Genomic DNA, 22886 nt, shown 5'->3' on the forward strand with positions numbered 1-22886 from the left:
ACACAGTGGCAGCAATTTGTACCAAATACAAGATGCCCTACAGCAACTCTTAAAGCCTCCTTTTAAACCTGTGACCTCTACCAACTTGAAGGACAAGGGTAGCAGATGCATGGGATCACTACCAGCTGCAAGTTGCCTTCCAAGCCACACACCATCCTGACTGGGAACTTTATTGACATTCCTTCACTGCCCCTGGGTCAAAATCCAGGAACTCCGTTCCCTACAGCACTTCTCCATCAGTTCAGGAAAGTGGCTCACCACCACCTTCTCAAGGGCAATTAGTCATGGGCAACAAACGCTGGCTTAGTCAACGTGCCCACATCCTGTGAAAGAATTTAAAAAACCTAATACTCTGATTGAGAAGGTACAGAAACTACCTGACCAATTTTCCAAGCACTATCCTTGCTGCAATGAATACAGTCTTTCCTTCTGTGGGTTGGTCATCAGCACTGATGGTGGTTGTGATACTTATTAATTAATCCACCTTGTCAGGGTCATACAGCATCTATTGAGGTGACATTAAATCGTTATCATTAGTCAAGATGTGTAATTGGCCCATTGGAGAAAAACGAGCTTCAAACATAAAGCCAACATTTTAATGTTGGCATGATATACCCACTTTGCCAGTTTCATTGAAAAAATATAAATATTTCATGATTCAAAATAACATAGGTCTCCAATCTGTTAAAATCCTGTTCTTGTGAGATTAAGTGGATGGGGTACAGCCTATGACAGATTGTGCATGGCCTGTGAAATTTATTGACTTGGTTAGCTAAATTGGCTTTTCTTTCCCGATTTCATGCTATTGTATTGCAGCTTCCCCAGATTTAAAAGATTTAATATACACCAGTACAAAGCAAACAAATCTTACTTTGGAGGAAAAAAAGGTCATGTTGTTAGATATTTTACAAATGTATACTTTTTGACAATTGCACCTTTTAAGGGAAGAACAGATTATCACTTGAAACAGACAGAAGATAAAGTGCAATTGGGAGAGAGCAGGCCAGTGGGATTAGTTTTTAATTGTTTTGTCGAAGGACTGGCAGGCGCAATGGGATGAATTGCTTCCTTCTGTGTTGAAAACTATGGTTTTAAAAATGTTACGACTAGAGCAATGTTTCTGTTAGTTTAAATTAAGATGTCTACCAACATCACAGATTCAGGAATGTGATTTCCAGTTCATATATTTTAAACTACTTTATTGCATTTTGGAATTGACATTAGGGTTTTTTAAAAAAGTTAAAAGCCTCTGGTGCATCATTATAACAGAAGCCAAAATAGTGGTTTTTTGCCAACATTTCTAAATCCATAATTCGAAGGAAAGAATGGTGAGGATCAATTATTGTTAACCCTTTAACAGCTACATTGTGCTTCTTAGACTAATTACACTGAAACTAATTTCTGTTGGGACTTTCTATGGATTATTATTTCTTTTTGCACGTTTCTTTTCTGTGGGGTTCTTGCAGTTATTTTACGGAAGTTTTGTCTCTGATTCTGCTAAAATTTTAGATTTTTCAGTCTGTGGAGTGAATTGCAGAAAAATAGGATTGTTTTTGTTACCTCCTACACAGTATTGTTGTGACCATTTTCCTTTTACGAGTACCTGTTCCTAGGTGCTGCAGTGTACCTCGTATTTTTATTTTCTAAGTTAGAAAAACCTATTAGTTACTGATCTAATGCACCAACAGAATATTACATACATCCAGCTGTACAGCACACACTGATTTCCACAGATCTTTTCCTGGTACCATTCTGGTCAGGCCCTTGCCGAATGGAGGTGAGCAGAGGCAATCTGATGCTTCAGTAGGAAAGTCAGCAAATTGCTGTAATGAGCCAGTCCAAGATTTCTTTCTCACACAACCCAATAACTGTCAATAGAATTACTTAAGGAGCCTGCAAGCTGTTGGTCCACTTGATCTATCTCAAACAGTAGTGTAGAGGAATGTGAACAAGGATGAGAAGAAGGAAAATAACCCATTTCATAAAAGTGATGAGGGAAATAATCTCTATACTGTATTGGAAAATTAGAAGCTTAGGGACAGAAGTAGGCCATTCAGCCTCTCAAACCTGTTCTGTCATTCACCTAGATCATGGCCGATCTATACTTTAACTCCATTTACTCCATTTACCTTACCTGGTTCTGTAAACCTTAGTACCCTTACCTAACAAAAACTATTAATCTCAATTTTGAAAATGTCAGTTGACCCCCAGACTCAATAGTATTTTGGGGATGAGAGTTCCAGATTTCCACCACCCTTTGATGACAGTCACAACGATGACAGATTAAACTGGCTGACCAAATTCGATCCTCCTACCAGTGGAAGGCAGGAAACAGTGCATTCTTACAAAGGTTTACTTGTCCTGCAAGAGTGGTCTGTGAGATTTGTAAATACATTGCATTTCACTGCCATGAGCTTGATTTTTTTTTTGGAAGAGGCCAAAATGCAATTAATTTACATATGACTAGTAAGTTGTTTATATGTCTATTTTAGAATAGAGAAATGGTAATATGCTTTAAAAATATCTACAATTCTGTGACATACAACATGAAATTTATTGCTCTGATCTCTTCTGGAATTACTTATGGCATAGTGAAGATTCATTGTTGTAAAAAGTGACTGGATTCCTGTGGTTGGGGGGAATTGCTGTCCACTGGAAAGGATTTGTAAAGAAATTTGTGAGTAATGTGTTCAGAGATATCCAAATTTAAGTGTTACTTATTGATTGCTGGAAAATAAGTTAATGGTATTTTTCTTGCCCACTGTGGACTAGATAAATAACTAGATACATTTTTCCCTCATATTACAGATAAAAATATTACAGCAAAGTAAATAAATCTAAGCAGGTGCCATGGGAAGTTGTGTATACAAATTGATTCTGGGAGTTATAGTTGGATCTTCTAATAAAGCTGACTGTGACAGCTCTGGGAAACAGTTTAAACTCAAGGCCTAGGCCTCTGAGAAAGGCATAGGCCATGGACACTCATTGTACTTAACCCCTTAACAGCACAAGCATGAATATGACTATGCCATGCTTATCCTAAGCCTTACCTTCACCATACAGTTTTGCGACACTGCTCCATCATTACCTAGGAGAATGTACTTAGCACATCATGGGGAATAGTTGTGCTTCACTTTCTGGTATCATAATTTCTGAAGTTCTCCAGGAATTTATTTTTTCCAGATGTACATGCTTCCCTATAGTGGCATCATCTGCAGATATGTAGGCCAGCTTGTGTATTCATGCTGATGACACCCAGCTCTTTCAACCCCTTGACTGCATTCAAGCTTTTGGATTGCTTGGCTTTTTAAAAATTTATTCACAGGATGTGGGCTTCGCTGGCTGGGCCAGCATTTATTACCTATCTCTAGTTGCCCTTGGGAAGATGGTGGTGAGCTGCTTTCTTGAACCGCTGCAATCCATGTGCTGTAGGTACACCCACAGTGCTGTTAGGAAGGTAGTTCCAGGATTTTGACCCAGCGGCAGTGAAGGAACGGTGATATATTTCCAAGTCAGGATGGTGAGTGACTTGGAGGGGAACTTCCAGGTGGTGGTGTTCCCATCTATCTGCTGTCCTTGTCCCTCTAGGTGGTAGTGGTCGTAGGTTTGGAAGGTGCTGTCTAAGGAGCCATGGTGAATTCCTGCAGTGCATCTTGTAGATGGTACACACTGCTGCTACTGTGCGTTGGTGGTGGAGGCTAACATTGGAAAGATCATTTTTCTCCTAAAATTACTATGGGATACTTTAAAGCAGGCTTGTGGGAACCTTGCCGTGTGTGTATATTTGTGTGTATCTAGTTTAATTAAACTGCAGACTGCAAGGTTTGAATCATCAGAAGGGGTTAGGTGTAAAACAGGCATTTGAAACGGAGGTGGGTAAGCTAGGATGAAGTCTCAGCAGATACAGTGTGAATGGAATTTGCAATTTTAGATATGTTGAGAGGTTCTTTGATTTTCAAAGGACATGAGATGTTTACAACTAACAAGATAAATAAGGCAAAGTTATTAAGTTTATTTTTCCCGATAGTGCTAGCCTTAATGACAATATGAAAGATTTTTATATCCTGGGAGAAGTAATTTCCAAAGGAAGGTTGAAACAAGGAAATTTGCAGATCTAAAGGAGAAACTATGTTTAAAGAGAGATGGAAAGCTGTATGATGTGTGGGTGTATGAGATCTTGAAAGGTGCACTGTGTGAAACAGATGTGTGGGAAAAGCCTCTAGCCACCCTGGGGAAGTTTGCTGTTCGAGTAACCAAGGTTTTGTTAAAAGCCTTTGGAGTTGCATTGTTGAGTAAGAGGGAGAGAGAAGCTGTGACATACCTCCCTTAGAGCAACAGTGGATGCTTGTGGTAATATTGCTGGATGTTATATAAAGATTAAGAATCTATTTGGAGTATTGCCTGAAAGGTGGTGTAGTTGGGGGTTTAGTTAAGTAGAGGTCTTGTGAGAACTGTTATAAAACTAAATGTAACTATGTAACTGTAGTCTGCTGTGTTTGAAGTTTTCATTTCTTTTATTAGTAATGTTTTAATTTAATGTTTAAAATCTCTAAAGGTGGTATTGGATTCATTACTTCTGACTTCAGTGCACAAGCCTCTTCATAATAAATACAAATTGCAAAATCGTTATGATAGCCTGGCCAAGTTTCCCTTTGGGATTTGGTCAGCCTGGCAAATACCACCTGCCATATCTTAACACTTAAAAAAAATACTAATTCATTCATAACTTTCCACTTCCTTAAAAGCTGCTTTCATTGCAGTCCAATAAAAGTATCAATGATCCGGATGCTTTAAAGTACTTTATAGCAGAAAGTACAAGAACTTGAAACTTCTTTATCTTGTGTAAATAAAAATTATTCTATCAATTGCACAGACCAGAGAGCCAGAGCTATGAATGAAGCAATGTTTTCCCTGGGGCACAGCTGTTTCAACACGCGAATGGATGGCTTGGCTCTCAGCCACGAATGCAAAATGAGTCTTTGTTGAGAGCCGAACAACCGTTAGAGTGGCATGGAGGTATGAGGCATCTTGGGCTGGTTGGGAGGCATGGGTGGCATGGATGGGGCATGGGGGGTGTGTGGAGGGGTGAGCAGGCGTGAGGGGTGAGGGCTAGCGGGCTGTTCTTTGTTTTTCTCTTGTTGTCATTGTTACAACTGGGGCGAAGTTGCAGAGCAGTGAGGCAGGTCTTTTAAGCAGCCTATCTCAGCCCCTGTGGCCTACTCTGAATGGTATCTGGGGTGGTGGGCCTGACTCATTTTATCACCCGCACCCCTTTCCACCCCCACGGAACGAAAATCCTGTCTCTGCTGGCGCGTTCTGCTGAGGCGGGCGGGCTGAGCCAGGGAATATCCAGACTCCCGCTAACCACCTCGAAGTTGAAACTCCAGCCCAAGTTGGATCAAAGTTTCTCACCCTCGTCTTTAAATCCCCAAAATTTTCCACTCCTTCTACTCCCTCTCTCCCTTTATAAAGATTCTAAATGGCCAGCTTTTAGTCACACCTTATCATCTGTTACTTCATGCATTAGTGCCCATATTTCTTACAGTTGTCCATGAAGCATCTTGAGTTTTTTTTTTAAATTTAAGGTGCTATGTAAATTTAAGTCACTGTAAGGGTGATGTTTAATTGTTTTCCTGTAAAATGTGTAATTTTTGGTTGCTGGTTGAAAAGCTTTTCAAAGAAGTTGATCATTGCTTTGTCTCACTTTCATGTTTTGCTGATTGTTTATTTGGTACTCAGTGAATTCTAGGATGTCATACTTTTTCCCATTTGCTACATATTGAGTAGTTTGTTACATACCTGTTCTTCTTGTATTTTGGCAATTAAGTTTATATTTAACTTTGTTAGTTGCAGTTGGTGTGGTCATTAATATATGTAATGGGAGACTGACTTGCGACCTCTACCACCTAGAAGGGAAAGGGCAACGGATGAATGTGCTTGCATACCACCACCTGCAAGTTCCCTCCAAGCCACACACCATCCTGACTTGGAACTATATTGCTGTTCCTTCACTGTTGCTGGGTCAAGATCCTGGAGCTCCCTCCCAAACAGCACTGTGGGTGCATCTACACCACATGGACTGCAGCTGTTCAAGAAGATGGTTCACCACGACCTTCTCAAGGGCAATTGGGGATGGACATTAAAAATGCTGGCCTAGACAGTGACGTCTACATCTTGTATAAGAATGAAAAAAGGACTCTTGATAACAGGAGCTTTTCCTCATTGAATAGACACGCTCACCTGCTGCACTCCCTATTTGATTTCCTGTAACTTTCCAGAGTGAGATTCCCAATGTAGCATGTCTCTGATTATTTTGACAGTCTGCTCTGCCTAAAAACCTTTTGTGGAACAAAGCTCCTCTTCAGTCGCAGAACTGAACTACATGCCAACGATAACAAAAATGAAATCTAAAAAGTCGTGCCTTCAGCCACCTTCAGTAGTCAAGTGGATACAAATTTGTGTCCTTGATTGTATTCCATCAGTTCAGCTGAACTATTGTTTACAAAGATTTTGGTATTTCAATGAAATATATTTTGTTTTTAATTGATGATTGCACATACCTTCAGCTTTCCATTTTATCCATACAGCAGAAATTGTTTAGTGCAACCGCCCTTGGAAACTTGATCACACTGACTCACTCCAAGTCATCATTTTGACCCTAAAATCAATTTGTACTGCTGCCATGGAGCTTCTCTCCTTTTTTTATTTACTAAATAGACAATTGAAGAACCATCCCCACCGCCGCCCCCAGCCACCACGCCCCCACCCTTGCAGAATGAAAATCCCATCTCTGCTGGCACGTTTTCCTGAAGTGGGTGCGCTGAGCCAGGAAATATCCTGGCTCCCGCTAAATTGTGTAAATAGGCCAATCTAAACTGATGTAAATTTGTTACCTTTATTTCCCTCCAAAATTATAAAACAGTTATCATTTGACATTAATTTGGGCATTGCATCAAAGAGAAAAGAAAGACTGGCATTTATATGGCACCTTTCATGACCTCAGGATGTTCCAAACCTCTACTAACAGTAAAGTATTTTTGAAGTGTAGGTGCCATTACAATGTAGGAAATGTGACAGTCAGTTTGCATGCAGTAAGTGCCCACAAACATAAATGTGATAATGAGCAAATAATTTATTTTTAGTGATTGAGGAATAAGTATTATCCAGAACACTTTGCTTTGAAGTAATGCCATAGGATCTGTTGCGTCCACCTCAGAAGGCAGACAGGACCGGCCAAAGTTGCATCTGAAAGACAACACCTACGATAGTGCAACACTCCCTCAGTACTACACTGGAGTGTGAAGCTAAATTTGTGCGCTCAAGTCCCTGAGGTGGGCCTTGAATCCACAATCTGAATGACTTCAGTTGACCACAACAAGGAAAGTATTGCTGCACTGATGGATATTTCTGAAGTTTTTCAATAAACTATTTTGGGTTGTTAAACTCAGACACGTGAAGATCAGAATTAAAACTAATTTTTGGATTTTGCTGACTTTGCACAGAAACCAAAGCAATGTCCTCCATTGCAAGTTGCAGAAGGCTGTCTAGGGCAGGAAAAAGCAAAATCGAAATGTGATAGTGATAGGGGACTCTATAATTCGGCGGCTGACAGCATCCTCTGCAGCCAAGAACAAGAATCCTGAAAGATATGTTGTCAGAGTAATGAATATCTCACAGCAACTAGAGAGAAACTTGGAAAAAGAGGGGTTAAATCCAGTTGTCACGGTCCATGTTGGAACAAGTAACACAGATAGGAACAGGGAGGAGATCCAGGTGAAAGAATATCGGGAGTTAAGCTCTATTAGAAAGCAGCACCATTAGGGTAATAATGTCTGGATTATTGCCTGAGGTATGTGTGAATTGGCATAGGGAGAGACAAATCAGACGAATTAACACATGGCTAAAGGGCAGATGTGGGAAAGAATGCTTCCTTTTCATGGACTGTGGCACCGGTTCTGGGACAGGAAGGAATTATAGAGATGGGGCAGACTCCACCTGAACTGGCAGGGGGCCAGGGCCTACCAGAAAGGTTAATACAGAGGTGGCATGGCTTTAAACTAGTAAGGCGGGGAGGTGGTGCGGGGTAGGGGATCAACAAGAAATGTCAGCAACCTAAATGTAAATAGAACAGAACAGGAGAATATAGGAAAGTATCAAGTAAATGAAGAAGTAGATGGCAAGGCAATATATAGAGTTATAGAATAGGAGTCTAAAAAGATTATTAAACATAAAGTGAGAGGAAATACTTTTAGAAATGTGTTATCTGTAGAGACACACACACACACACACACACAATGTCCATAATGGAACAAGGGAGCTCAAGGCAGTTATGCATTGGAAGGAACCTGACTTAGTAGAGATTAAAATAAGGACTGAGAAGTAAGCATTTCAGGGTATAGCATTATTTAGAAAAGATGGAGAAGGAAAATGGGGAGGTGGAATAGCTGCACTTATTCAGGATAACATAATGGCAGTAGAAAAAAGGGATGCAGCCATCAGCAAGACAAAAATAGAATTCATATGGATAGAAATAAAAGATAATAAAGACTCTATCACACTAATAGGTGTGGTCTGCAGACCACCTAGACAATAGTGACAATGTAATATGCTTTATTTAAGGTGATGATAGAGAAGGACATACATATGACAAAAACCAGGTCAATAGATTGAAAAAAGTTCATTTTGAGGGGCTGAGAAATAGAACTTGTAAAAATATAATGGGCAACTACATTGGCAAACATTGATGTAGAGCAACAATGGGAAATATTTAAAGCATGCTCGACAGAGTGCAGGAACATATATTCTGCCTAAAGAAAATAATAATCTAAACACTGGTGAGTCTCCATGGATGACTAAAGACATAAGGGAACAATTGAGGGTTAGGAAAGAGGCATACATTAAGTACATAGACAGCAGAATAGTGCAGAATGAGAGAGAACACGAAGAGATCAGGAGAGCAGTCAAAAAAAGCAATTAGGAAGGCAAAGAGGAAACATGAACTTAAATTATCAAGGAACATAAAACAAAACAATAAATTATTTTCGGGCATATCAATAAAAAAGGAAGGCCAAGATGAAAATAGGACCACTAAGGGATAGACAGGAAACTACTACAAATAATGACAGAAAGATGCAGAAATATTAAATATTGCTGAAAAAAGACATTTTGTCAAGGCTCTCTGTCTTGCACTGAATAACTTTATACTGTACGAGAAGAGAGTGCTGATTGGTTGGCAAGTGGACTCAGATTGGCAGAGCCACAGATGACGCACCCGTTAATAATGACCGACAGTTAACTGCCAAGCATTGTTTGAAATTTAAACCAGGCAGCTTGACTCTGATTGGTCAAGGCATTGCCCTGCGAAATGAACCCGCGAATGACTATCACTCATTTTGTTTAGCTGAAAAAGGCACAATGTGTGTTTATGTTCTTTCTGCCTGCAAAGAATGGGCCCTGTGTATTAATATATGTAGCTTCCAATACACGCAAAAGCGCCACACTGAGTGCCTGACTGACAATCTTAAGTCGGTTGTCAGGGTAATTTTTAGCACACTGAGGATTATTTAGCAAATGTTGTCCAACCGTGGAATCACATCTAATGTTGGACACTGTGTTTTGAGTTTTGCAAGCATGAACTGGTTGGGTACAGTCTGTACCTTGCCTGTTGCAAACAGCAGAAGGGACATGTTGTTTGATACGATCCGCCAGTCCTTGAGAGTATGGCCTACATACCTAGCATCAGATTGTCACTGAAATTCATTTACTACATTACTTATTTGTGTGATAGGCAGAATGTTGTTTTGGTTTGACGGCAGTATCCTATTAGTGGCGAATACCATGCGTGTTGGCTACTGCATAGTAGCAGTGGGAAACAGCTAGCTTCACCCGTTGCTCAAAGTTTTGGGATACTTTGCCCTTCCAGAGTAATCTGAGGTAGACTGGGCACTTTTCAGGGCCAAAAGTGATGGCCTTAGCCCCGTTCATGAGTTTGTGTGATATACAGCGCAAAATGATCTGATCAGGGTAGCCAGTATCCTGGAGGATGTTTTTGATGCTCCCTATTTCAGCGTCAAGCTTGCATGATGAACAAATGGCTTGGGCCTTATTTACGGGTTTACCGTTAAGACCAACCTTATAGCTCATGGTGCTGTAAGAATCCCATCAGATTGTAAGCATTGTTAGAACCCTTGAACTGAGTGGCTTGCTACGCCATTTGAGAGGGAAGTTAAGGGTTAACGACACTGCTGTGGGTCTGGAGTCACATGTAGGCCAGACCAGGTAAGGATGGCAGATTTCCTTTTCTAAAGTGCACTAGTGAACTAAATGGGTTTTTATGTCAATCAATTATAGTTTCATCAAAGCACAAAACTGCGGATGCTGGAAATCCAAAGCAAAAACAAAAATAAAAATACCTGGAAAAACTCAGAAGGTCTGACAGCATTTGTGGAGAGGAACATAGTTAACGTTTTGAGTCCGTATGATTCTTCATCAGAACTAAGGAAAAATAGAAGAGTGGTGAAATATAAGCTGGTTCAAGGTGGGGTGGGGGGGGGGGGGGGGGGGGGTGGGGGGTGGGGACAAGTAGAGCATATATAGTTTAAATTATAGTTTCATGGTCAGCATCACTGAGCCTAGCTTTATATACCAGATTTATTAACTGAATTCTGATTCCACCAACTGCCATGGTGGGATTCAAACCCATGTCCCCTGAGCATTAGCCTGGGCCTCTGGATTACTAGTCCAGCGACATTAGCACTACACCATTGTCTCCCCACATATAACATATTGGAAGTCTTGTGTCCAATGCATTATTCCTGTATGAGTCACAATTATGTGTAACACTTTCCCATCACACTTGTTTCATTTATTTGGCTCCCTCCATGAGTACTCGATGTCTCAAAGCCCTTTGCAGCCAATGAATTACTTTTGAAATGTAGCCACTGTTGTAATGTAGGAAACTCCCACAAACAGCACTGTGGTAATGGCCAGACAATCTGTTTTTTGTGTTGTTAATTGAGGGATAAATATTGGTCCAGGGTGCCAGGTGTAACTCCTCTGCTCTTCTTTAAATAATTTCTTTTTAATGGGATCTTTGACATTTACCTGAGAGGGTAAGCAGGGCCTTGGTTTAATGGATCATTCAAAAGACAGCACCTCCAACAGTGCAGCACTCCCTTAGAACTGCACTGTTAGCGTAGATTTTTGTGCTGACGTCTTGGAGTGGGATTTGAATGCAGAATCTGTGACCTCCTATTGTTATAAAGCAGCATATCCTTTGACTCAGTGTGAACAATAATATGGTATATAGTATTAAAAATGATAAATACCAAATATTGACATCAAGTCTATTATTAATCATGGGGATCAAATAAGTTAGAACACTTTAGCTCTATATTTTGATGCACTATGAATCCTTTAATTGGATTACTCAGGCACAATCAGTTGTGCATTCTTTCACATATAAATGATCTGAACCCCTCAATTAGATTCCTGACTTGTTATCACTCATGCGTATCCATTAATCCTGGCCTAAAGTGTAGAAGTGAATTGTGCAAAGGCAATTTAACTGATGGCAAGTTATGGCATTTCTTTGTTGAGTGCAAGACCCATAACTCACTCATTTTAGATGTTAAGTGAGTGATAGCTTACCTACCATTGTTGGTGAGGGATTCCTTTTCTTTGTGTGGGTTTGCTCCGCTAAGTGCTTTTTTTAAAAAATGGATTTGGGAACAGTGTAATCAAGTATTTAGTGTTTCACTCATGTAAATGATCAGCCTTGAATTTAACGTGGGTAGAATATCGATCCCCTGGGCAATGGAATTGGTAATCGTACTATGGAACCTTTGGATAACTCCACCAAAATTGTATGCAGCTGTCTAAAGGTATGTGAAACAATTGAGTTTTGTTCTGCAACATTTATATTTTGCTTTGTGCAAAATATGTATGTTATCTTAAATTACAAGTTTGTGTCATTTTCTTTTCCTTTTAAAATCCTTTGTCGCAATTCCAGAATTGTTTTATTATTTCTTCAGGAGAAAATACCAGTACTTAGCTTAAACTGTTAATAGGTGTAAGCATCTTTATATCAGTGATATACTGTATCACATTTGCTAAGTTTTGGTTGACAGTATTACAGTTTTAATCACCCATTAACTGGACGTGATGGATGATCTGTCAGCAATGAAAATTAAAAAGCAACCTTATTTGCATGTAATTGCATATAAAGAAAAAATGGTGAAATAAAATCATTTCTCACAAGCATGCATGAAAGTATATGTCACCACCAGCTCAAAAATTTCCCATTACAATTTACAAAAATCTATTTCTGGAATAAGGCATTGGTGTCTATATACATTTTCCTAAACTAGTAACATCTACATATTTTGAAGTGTGATTACATTATACCTTTTCTCAGTCAGTGAAATGTATAATACTTGATAAAAAAATTAAGCATCTGGCATTTAACGATTATGTCAGAGACAATTAAACATCACCATGTAGTTTCTTTGTTTCATGCTCCATCAAAGAATTGTTTGGTACCTCGTATGTCACAGTCCTTTTTATAGATGTAGGAACATCAAATCCTGCCACATTAATTTCTGGTTTGTAAGCAGTTATATTTTTAAATTCCCCCTCTCCTCCCCTCCTTTTGACAGGCCCTGGTATTTATTGTAAAATGCTTCTCTATACGTATGAAGTTATTGGTTGTGCAAAGTTATACCTTTAGATTGTAATGATTAAATATGTAAAATTTCATATTTCCTAATTATCTGAAGGAAGTAATTTTACTACAAAGTTTCTTCAGTCTGTAAAATGGAAAGTGATTTTTCAAACTCTAAATGTAAGCCAGTTTTAGATGTGGTACATCTTGTTTAGCTGTGCTTGATACTGATTAAGGAATTCGCAGTTAGCTGTGGAAATGTACATGTGCAAACTTAATCTTGGAAGCTAATGCTCCCAGCTGTTCCATAAAAATGTAAGAACATAAGAAATAGATGCAGGAGTTGGCCATTAGGCCACTTGAGCCTGCTCCGCCATTCAATAAGATAATGGCTAAAAAGCTTCTATTTCAACTCCACTTTCCTGCCCTACCGCCAGTTTGGATTAGGTGGACAAGGAAATACTGTACCCATTAGTTGATATTACAAAGGCTAAGGGGCACAGTTTGAAGGTTTTGGGCAAGGGCTGCAGGGGAAATGTGAGGAAGAGCTTTTTTTACGCAGTGAGGGGTACTGACCTGGAATTCACTGCCCACAAGGCTAATGGAAGCAGAAACAAAGTGAATGATTTCGAAAGAAAATTGGATAGGCACATGAAGGAAATAAACCCACATGATTACGGGGATTGAACAGGGTATTGGAACTGATTGGATTGCAGTGCAGAAAGCTGGCACGGACTTGATGGGCTGAATGACTTCCTTCTGTGGAGTAAATCACTCTATGGCCAGAATCTTCCGTTTGGCGTGCGGGGGCCGGGCCCCGCATGCCGATGCGTAAAATGATGCCTGGTGACATCGGGCGTGCGTCCCGACACCACCACACGTCACTCCGACCTTCAGTTCGGCGGGTGCACCCCAGAGTCCGCGGTGCACCCGCCGACCTGTCAAAGGCCTGTTAAGGCCATTAATAAACTAATTAAGCTAATTCTCAACGCTGCCCGTCCAACCCTAAGGTTGGTGGGGGGCGGATGAAGAGCCCAGGCGGCCTTCACATTTCGCATGAAACCTCATCCACGGGCGGGATGAGGTTTCATGAAGGATTTATAAATTAAATAAAAGTTTTTAATTAAAATTCAAAATCATGTCCCAGCTCATGTGACACTGTCATGTGAGGGGATGTGTCTGAATAATTTTTTTTTCTCTTTTTCACTGTTTTAAAATGAAATTAATCTCCCTGAGGTAGCTCCGTGCCTCAGGGAGATTTCTGCACTGTTTCGCGCACATATGCGATAGAGCGCAGGCCCCGACTCTCCCTCCTCCCCCTGCCTGCACTTCTGAATGCCCGTCACGTTGGGCGGGCCAACATAAAATGGCAGCACGCAGCCGATTGCGGGCGGCGTTTGGCTCTGCATCCGCTCCTGACTGGCCTGCCCAAAGAGGAGAAAGTTCTCCCCTGTGATTTCCCGACTTTTGATTCAGTCAGTGCTCAAATATCTATTGATCTCAGACTTGAATATACTCATCTATAGCTGTCTGGGGTAGAACATTCCAAATATTCTTAACACTGAGTGAAGAAATCTCTCCTCATCTCATCCCTAAATGGCTGACCCCTAATCCTGAGACTCTGAACCTAGTGCTATTTTCTCCTTCCAGTTCCTTTCATGTCTGACCTGTGCTATGCTCGTTCTGGAGGAGAGGGGAAGGGGAGGGAAGGGGTGCCCTGCTGTTTCACCATAGGTGGCTTAGCCACTTTTCAAGGTGTTTCATAGGAGGTGGACAGCTTCCATTATCTGTTTCTTGACTGTAGAAAGCTGGTTAGGCTTCAAAAAAGTCAAAGATTAATTACTGGTGGGCAGCATTGGCAGCTGCTACTCTGCTGAAATGAATGGAAACCAGCCTTTTTTATATTTTTGGAGCTGATGCATGGTACAGTCTGAGGAGTTGACTACACTGTGCAATGGTTTTGCTTAGCTGCATCTTTTGACCAAATCCTTGTGGTGGAAAATACAAAAAGGTGTGAGCTTTGCACAACTCATATTCATGTATAAATGTATGAAAAGTATAATCTATATATAAAATATACATATATAAAATATATATCTACATCTAAGGAAGCCATAATTGTATACAATAAACACTGGAGGGATTTCAATGATCAAACACAAAGTTCCTCTGAGCAGCAAGCCACGTAGGGCTTGTGTTACACTTCGAAACTCAGTACTTTGTTTATAGCTCATATTAAATCAAAATGGCATCTGTGCATTTAATAAAAATCTTATTTTATAGCGTTTCCCTCGAGTCCTGAGAAGTGTTTTGCCAAACACTCTTCACATCATAAATTTCAGTCTTCGTGACTGTATTTTGTGAGGTTAAGACAAAATTACACACAAATTTCTTTTGATAATGAATAAAAGTAGCAATTACTCTGGATCAATTTAAATGTGTGCAGCCTTTTTAGAATTACTGTAATTAGTAAGGCTCTGCGGCTTCATAAATTTTCAATTCCCTTTATGCAAGACTTGCCTATTATTGAGGTTAACCTAAGGTCTTGATTTATAGGCTCTTGAAATAAAACCACATTGGTCCCGACTGACTGGTGACTACTGGTCAAGACCATACTTAAGCTTAAAAACTTTGCTTACTCGAAAATTACCAACTGATTTAACCAGAATTCAGTTGATTATTTTCAAAATTTTGGTTTAAAAAATGTAAGTTCCTTAGTAACAGTCTAAGGCTGAACCATGCTATTTGAAACCTTGGAGCAATATTTGACCCTGGATGTGCATTTGACCACAATTATCCCATCAACAAGTCTATCTACTTTTGCTCCTTAATGTTGCCTGACTCTGCCCCTGACTCAGTTCTTCAGCTGCTGAAACTCCTACCCATGCATTAGCTACCTCTACATTTGTCTATTGCAATGCTGTCTTGGCCACCCTAAATAGACTTAAATTCATTCAAAACTCTGCTGCCCACATCCAAAATTCACCTAGTCCCGTTCAACCATCACCCCGTGTTTGCTAATACCTGCTCCCAGTCCAGCAACACTTCACTTCTAATGTTCTCATCCCTGTCTTCAAATTCTTCTATAACCTCCTGCAGCCCGACAACCCTCTAAGATCTCAATGCTCATTTAATTCTGGCCTCTTGCGCATCCACAATTTTAATTGCTCCACCATTGGCAGCTGAGCCTTCAGCTGCCTAGGGCTGAAACGCAAATTCCCTCCCTAAATCTATCTGCTCCCCTACCTCTCTCTTCACCTTTAAGACACTTTTTAAAACCTTCCTCTTCAGTGACCTAATGTCACCTTATGTGGCTCAATGTCAAATTTTATTTGATAGTCACTCTTCCCCAGCTAGCAGGACATCAATGTCTGCATGCATGGGTATGTTTAGTGATAGTCATAACATAATAGGGAACAATCAGCTGCATTCAAGGCATTCAGTAACTATAATAGACATGTGTACTATCGGAGGAAGGGGAGAGAAAGAGCACTTTTGGTGACCCATTGAGGCTTAAATGACATTTCAGCATGAGGGAAGTCAGAACAACTGAAGAACATATTACTATATGTAACAGATATTTTTTAACTTTGTGGAATGGTGAATTAAAATTACTAATGCCACTTGAGGTCTTGTAATAGCGGCATGATGGTCTGTGCACTGTTAAAGCTCTCAGGTGAATTATTTTGATTAACATTAAACCACTTCCCAATAAATGTGCTAGTGATACATAAATAACCTGACATTTTGTAGTAACATACAGTAGTTAATTTTATTTTCCAAAGCTTGAAGAATGGTGAATATGGGTAGGAAAGTAAATTGTGAAGAGGACGTAAGGAGCCTACAAAAAGATATGGATAGGTTAAATGAGTGGGCAAAGATCTGGCAAATGGAGCATAATGTGTGAAAATGTGAAATTGTCCATTTTGGCAGGAAAAATTAAAGAGAAGCATATTATCTAAGTGGTGGGAGATTGCAGAGCTCTGAGGTGCAGAGGGATCTGGGTGTCCAAGTGCATGAATCACAAAAGGTTAGTACACAGGTACAGCGAGTAATTAGAAAAGCTAATAGAATGTTATCATTTATTGCGAGGAGAATTGAATACAAAAGTAGGGAGGTTATGCTTCAGTTGTACAGGGCACATTGTTGTACAGGGCACATTGAGACCACATTTGGATTTCTTTGGATAAATATAAACTTGGACCATTTGGATTATCTGTAGCTGAACCCTTTTCATAAAGAGTAATGCACCAAGTCTGTCCCTCTGTGTACATCTTGTAACTTAGTTTTCAAGCTAAATACTTGCCTCTGACAATGTTGCAACAATGTTTAAGCTGCGCAAAACAATCGTGTGTTTGTTCCTGTTTGGTTTATTATAGCTGAGAAGTTTGTGCTGGTTTTCTTTTAAGATTAGTGCAAATGGGTCATTCTTCTGACAGGCTCTCTGTGGCTCGTTTGTTTCTGGGTAGTCTGATTGAGTTGGCCAAGGAGGGGAAAGAGAGGGTGTACCAATCCGAATCTGTGGTGACTGATGGATGGGAAGGGTTCATCTGATCCATGTTATAAACCTGATAGCTAGCGGTTCCAAGCTCAGGAACCCTGTTATATTCAAAATTCAAATTCAGAGACTGTTTGGTTTGACGCACAACCACTGGGGTCTAGATTTTGTGGTCAGGGGCAAAGTGACGGGACTCACCACTAGCCTTGAAGAAATCTGGCAACAAAGGACTGACCATCTCTGTGGTGTGGATTGCTGCTTCCCTGACAATAGTTTGAATCTGGCACCAAGTTAGAGAAATCTTTACACAAATATAAAATTAGTTTTTCAGGGCCAGAGAGGTTGTTCAAGGATTATGACCTAGTGTACTGCTTAACTGTGCATGTGCGGACGCCAGATATTGCTGACATTTTACAAGAGTAAACACAACAAATGCTGACAGTTTCACCATTGTTCCAACTGCAAAATTTGCCCTAGGAGTTTCTTTAGATAAAATGGAAGTAGTCATTTAAAAAAAAGATGTTTCAGAACAAGCTTCTGGTCTGTGTTTTTCAGCTGTTTCACAATTATTTTCTTTGCCAGACACTGGAAACATTTGATATTTCTAACCACGCTCATTGAAATTAGAAAAAAGATGACCACTTTCTCATATGTATTTCAGATTCATTGATATAAAGGATCCCTCGGGGAAGCTGGATTTTAGTCTGCTTTCTGCTGCTAAGAAAGATTACTGGGCCGTGCTAGCCTACAACCGGTCGAAGCTTTGTAATATCCTCTTCTCGAACGAGCTGAACCGCCGCCTGTCACCTCATGGAGTAACATCCAATGCTTTGCATCCAGGAAACATGATTTATTCCTCAATACACCGCAGCTGGTGGTTGTACACCCTACTGTTTGCCTTGGCTCGTCCTTTTACCAAGTCAATGGTAAGTAACCAGCTCATACAGCACTTTCAAATGAGTTGGATTGTATGTCGTGGGAGGTGCCTGCCCAAAAGTAAAAATCCAGCTGTACATATTTCGTATTGAGATTATATAAGTTAAACTTAGTGTTTCACGGACTAGGATACTTGAATTGGTGTGTAGGAGGATTTTGTTTTTGAAAAAGATGGGAGAAACGATGGAAAATACAAGCTATACTTGTAAAGGTAATCAAATCTTTGGAACAGGTGACCCAAACTAGAAAGGCCCACTGTCATGTCTGTCATCTCAGCAGATCTGGAAGAAGGTAAGGCCAACTGACAGTTTGGGTGTATGATATTTATTTCTAAAAAAGCTAATGATACAATATTAAGTTAGTAGTAATTCCTTGAAGACCAACATAGCACAGAAACAGGCCATTCATCCCATTAAGTCTGTGGCTGTCATATTGATGATATTGCGCTTTGCTGCTCTTCTAGTTGTGAGAAAAACTTACATAATATTTTACTGGTGCCCTTGATACTTTTAAATCATAGACTTTGTTATTTATAAAAGAAGAGCATTAATATCCCATCACTATTGTAGTGTCCTTATTTTAGATACATGGTATTAAAGTATCATTGTCCTCGTTTGCATTCTTTAGTCAATCCTGATTATGTGCAGTGATACAATTGTGTCATATCTTAAAAAAAAGAAGACATCTGCTTACACCATAAGGGCTCAATGATGTTTTCTGTTTGAAAGAGCAAGTGACCAGCTGGTTGTGATGTAAAACCTAGGTCTTTGGCCAAGTAAAACGTGATTCCAGCACAAACCTTAGGTATTTTTCAGGTGAAACCATCTATCATCTTCTTTCCTATAGAGCAAGTGCCTTGGAGCAATTTGTGTCTTGCAGCCTTAGTTTATTTGTTTACTGCAATGCTTGTGCATTAATTTTAGAGGGGACAAGCATTTTGCGGATGCAATACTAATATAAGAGACTCTTCTGGTAATCTTGCTCAAGTGGTCAAGAAGCTGTTTATTGGTTTTGATAATATATTCTATTTTTTCTTACTATTTTAATCTCATCTTGTGATAATTGCTGTTAAGGTTTGCAGTTATTGAATTAAGGAAGTGGAGGAAAGGGCATTTTTCTCTCCCATTGTTGTAAATGCTAAAATTTATAGTGGTCAATATTTAATAATCCATAAAATAAATCAGGATCTACTTTTGAAAAATGTGAACTAATTGCATTGAATGAAGGGTCATCTGGAGGGATCTTGCCTGAGCTGGTTTCTCCATGATCATATTTGAAATTTGTAGGCTCGTCAAGCAGATTACCATTATCCCACAATTTGCACAATCCTTCATTCAGACAAATATTTTTTTTGGCAGGTTATGAGTAGAAGACTAGTGTGTGTTTGAGTAGTGAGAGCTTAACAGATGTTTCAAGCAACCAAAGTGTTTTTTTCCCCTTCTCAACGTGATGGATCAAAATGCCCAGAGCTCGCAAAAAGTTCTGAGACTATTCGGTTACTTTTCCGGTTCCAGTGGGTTGCCATCCATTGTATTGGAGTTTTAACAGATGTGCTTCCCTCCGTTAGTGGATGGGATGCAGCCCAATATCTGTCTCAGTGGTATAAATTAAGTTGAAGTAAAATACACCAATCTGTCACTTTGGTTGTGGGCACCTTCCTTTCTGCTTCATTCAGATCAGTTGATTTTGTTTTACAGGTTATTGCTTCACTCGAGCTTGATTTGAAGCAGAGAATTCAATAATTTCTTTGGCAGAGTTCTATGTTAGTTTGGCATCTAGGTATCTGAATATTACTGGATCTCAAATTTTCATTTTACGTTCTGCATCCTTTGTAGGCAGAGCCCTTAATTAGGCAGCGTATGTTATTATTCAGCGATAAATCTTCCATCATTTGACAAGAGAGATAGTGAAGGTAGAGCAGACTTACCCCCTATTTTACAGTAGTCCATTTTTGCACTATAAAGTTTAAGAAAAAAATAAGCTTGTATTACTTTTAAAAGTACTTTTCATTTATCACATGTGAATTTTAATTAAGCTTGTTGAAGGGAGAAAAATTGTTTTTTTTCTTTTCCGAATCTACGGTAATTTTACAAAATTTATAATGTTTATTCAGCTGGATGCACTACATAATTTATCTGAGGTAAAAGGAAATCTCTTCTGACTTTGCAAGTAAAGGACAATAAACATGCAAATAACCATATAATTCGAACTGGAGAGTTGTACTTTTTAAAACGCAGCAATAAAAACTTAGCTGCGGATCCCAAAGAAAATATTTCTCTTAAATGCATCAATTTATTAAGTTAGTATTATTCTTTCTTTTAAAGTGTAGTTTTTTTACATGAGCTCTAATTAGAATATATTTTGCGGCTGTGGGCAACTGCGTCATAGGAGTGGTTCCAAGTTTGTATGTTAGCGGGATGAAAACTCATGCCGTTTCATAACCTCTATATTCTACCAGCCACTTTTAAGCAGTAAAGCAAACACTTATATTAAAACATTAACTTACAGACAAGGCCCCAGTGATCCCAAAAGATTAGTTTGTGTTTCCTCTGCTATTTGACACCTGTAATTCTTGAATATTTTGGCACTGTGGGAGTGCCTTCACCACATAGACTGCAGCGATTCAAGAGGAAGGCCCACCAGCACCTTCTTAAGGGAAACTAGCAATAAGCAATGAATGCTGGCCTTGTTAGGGACATGTTTATGCTGAAAATGAATTTGAAGTAAATCAACCTGGACAACAAGAACACTAATGTAAGAGATAAGAAATAAAAAAAAGACTTGCATTGGGAGCAAAACTACTGGTATGATAGAGTAAGACATATCAGAAAAAGAAGTAAAGAAATCAATTAACAGACCGAGAATAAATAAGAAGATCACAGGGAATAGATGTATTTGGAGAAAACAGTGGAACCCTTGGTTTCTCTGTGGGATATGGAGGACATAACAGATTGCCAACAAATGGCATCTGTCCTTTATGACTCATCTGTGCCACTTTTTAGAGATGCGTCAGTTGGCTGCCTTCACCATGCAGGGCGAGAATTTAAAGGACAAGGGGCAGAATAGTTGATTAGGATTGAATTTTCTCTTAACTTCTTTTTAAATTCATTCACGGAATGTGGGCTTCGCTGGCTAGGCCAGCATTTATTGCCCATCCCTAGTTGCCCTTGCCCTTCTTCTCCTGATCCACTGTCATAATTGGAGCAAAGGAAGTAGATGTTAAATTGCTCGCATTCTGATGGATATTTTGAAAGAATTGCTGAATACTGTAGTCGTGTTAAAAGATTGAAAATAAATGATTTTGGTGCCAATCTATAAAAAGGGATAAAAAAGGGTTATCAAAGAAACTATAGATTCAAGAACTTGATGTTGATGGCGGATTAAGAAAATAGAAAGCACCTTGAAACAATGGTGAAGCATTAGGAGAAAGATAATGTAAGGCATCAGGGGAGATCTAATATATTAATAAGTAGTCAACAAGTAATTGATCTTGATTGACACATTTGCGTGAGTTTTCTGAGAATTAACTGAGTTTGTTGACTAGGGGATCTCAGTAAATTTTATATTTCTAGACTTCAGCAGCAAAGCCTTTGACAGAGTGCCACATCAGAGAATAGTATTTAACACATTGTTGGAAAGGCACAAGATTTGGGAAGAAGTTTTGAAATGCATAAATAACTGATTGAATAAGACAATGCAAAGTTATAATAATTAAAAGAGTAACATCAACATGGAAATTAGTGCCGAGTGCAGTAATGCTTCTGGGTCATTTTGTATGATTAATATGCATAAAACAGATTAACGCTGCTATTTAGATTGGACAGAGGGAAGTCATAAGAATGCGTTAAGTGTTTGCCGACTAATATTGCAAACAATAGGTCAATGTGCATGGGGACTGGGAGACTAATATCATGTAGCTGTTTATGTAGCATCTTCTGTACAGTCACTTTGGGAATATTGCAATTCAACATTTTATTAAAGTAAATTACTCTGGTGCCCATAAAAAGTGCTGAACACAAAAATATAATTTTCAAATTCTATAACACTGCACGCAATATGATCCAGAAACTATTCATAAGCACTAGCGGTTTCATACATCTACTTGTGTGTTGTGTAGAAATTATAGCTATTTGATTTCACGTTTTGTAGATCATATTGAAAACATATCTTAGCTCTCATTTTTATCCATGTATTTCTAAATGCAATGTTATATTGTGCTAATAGCTCCAGGTTTCCAAATGTGGTTTGCATAGAATTAGTCGTTTCATAATACAGAACTTGAGTGTTGCTGAAAAAAAGAGAGATGCTGTTAAAGCTTTTCGTTTTACACTCAGCAGTAAAAATTTGGGATTCTTGAGACTGTCCTGATGAGTGGAGGGCAAAAAGATTCAACAGCATGTCTCTTTTTATATAGAATTATGAAGAATGTACAGCACCAGAACAGCCCTTGTGCTCCAACTGGTCCATGCTGGTGCTTATGCTCCACACGAATCTTCCCCCACTCTGTTTCGCCTAACCCTATCAGCATAACCTTCTGTTCCCTGTCCCTTGTGTGTTCATCTCACTTCTCCTTAAATGCATCCATGCTATTCACCTCAGTTACTCCTTGTGGTAGCAAGTTCCACAACCTAACCCACCTCTGGGTAAATAAATTTCTTCCAAATTCCCAGTTGAATTTAATAGTGACTATCTTTCATTTATGGTTCCCACTTTTGGTCACCTCCACAAGTTTGTGGACAGCCACTTTAGAGCCAAGTAGCAAACAATTAGGATTTGCTTATACCAGCGGCC

The 22886-nt window shown here is 39.3% G+C and overlaps 1 protein-coding gene across 10 annotated transcripts in view; it reads left to right on the forward strand.

Annotated features, from left to right (window-relative positions):
- The window catches only part of wwox (WW domain containing oxidoreductase), a 974426-nt gene that overhangs the window by 394012 nt on the left and 557528 nt on the right, over window positions 1-22886 (forward strand). For all 10 annotated transcript variants that reach the window (XM_041192385.1, XM_041192386.1, XM_041192390.1 and 7 more), the window contains one exon: window positions 17821-18085. In XM_041192385.1, coding sequence (XP_041048319.1) covers window positions 17821-18085 — 265 coding nt within the window. The remainder of the gene's footprint in view (window positions 1-17820; window positions 18086-22886) is intronic.

The sequence above is a fragment of the Carcharodon carcharias genome, chromosome 7 (genome assembly GCF_017639515.1).
Source record: "Carcharodon carcharias isolate sCarCar2 chromosome 7, sCarCar2.pri, whole genome shotgun sequence".
Lineage (NCBI taxonomy): Eukaryota > Metazoa > Chordata > Chondrichthyes > Lamniformes > Lamnidae > Carcharodon > Carcharodon carcharias.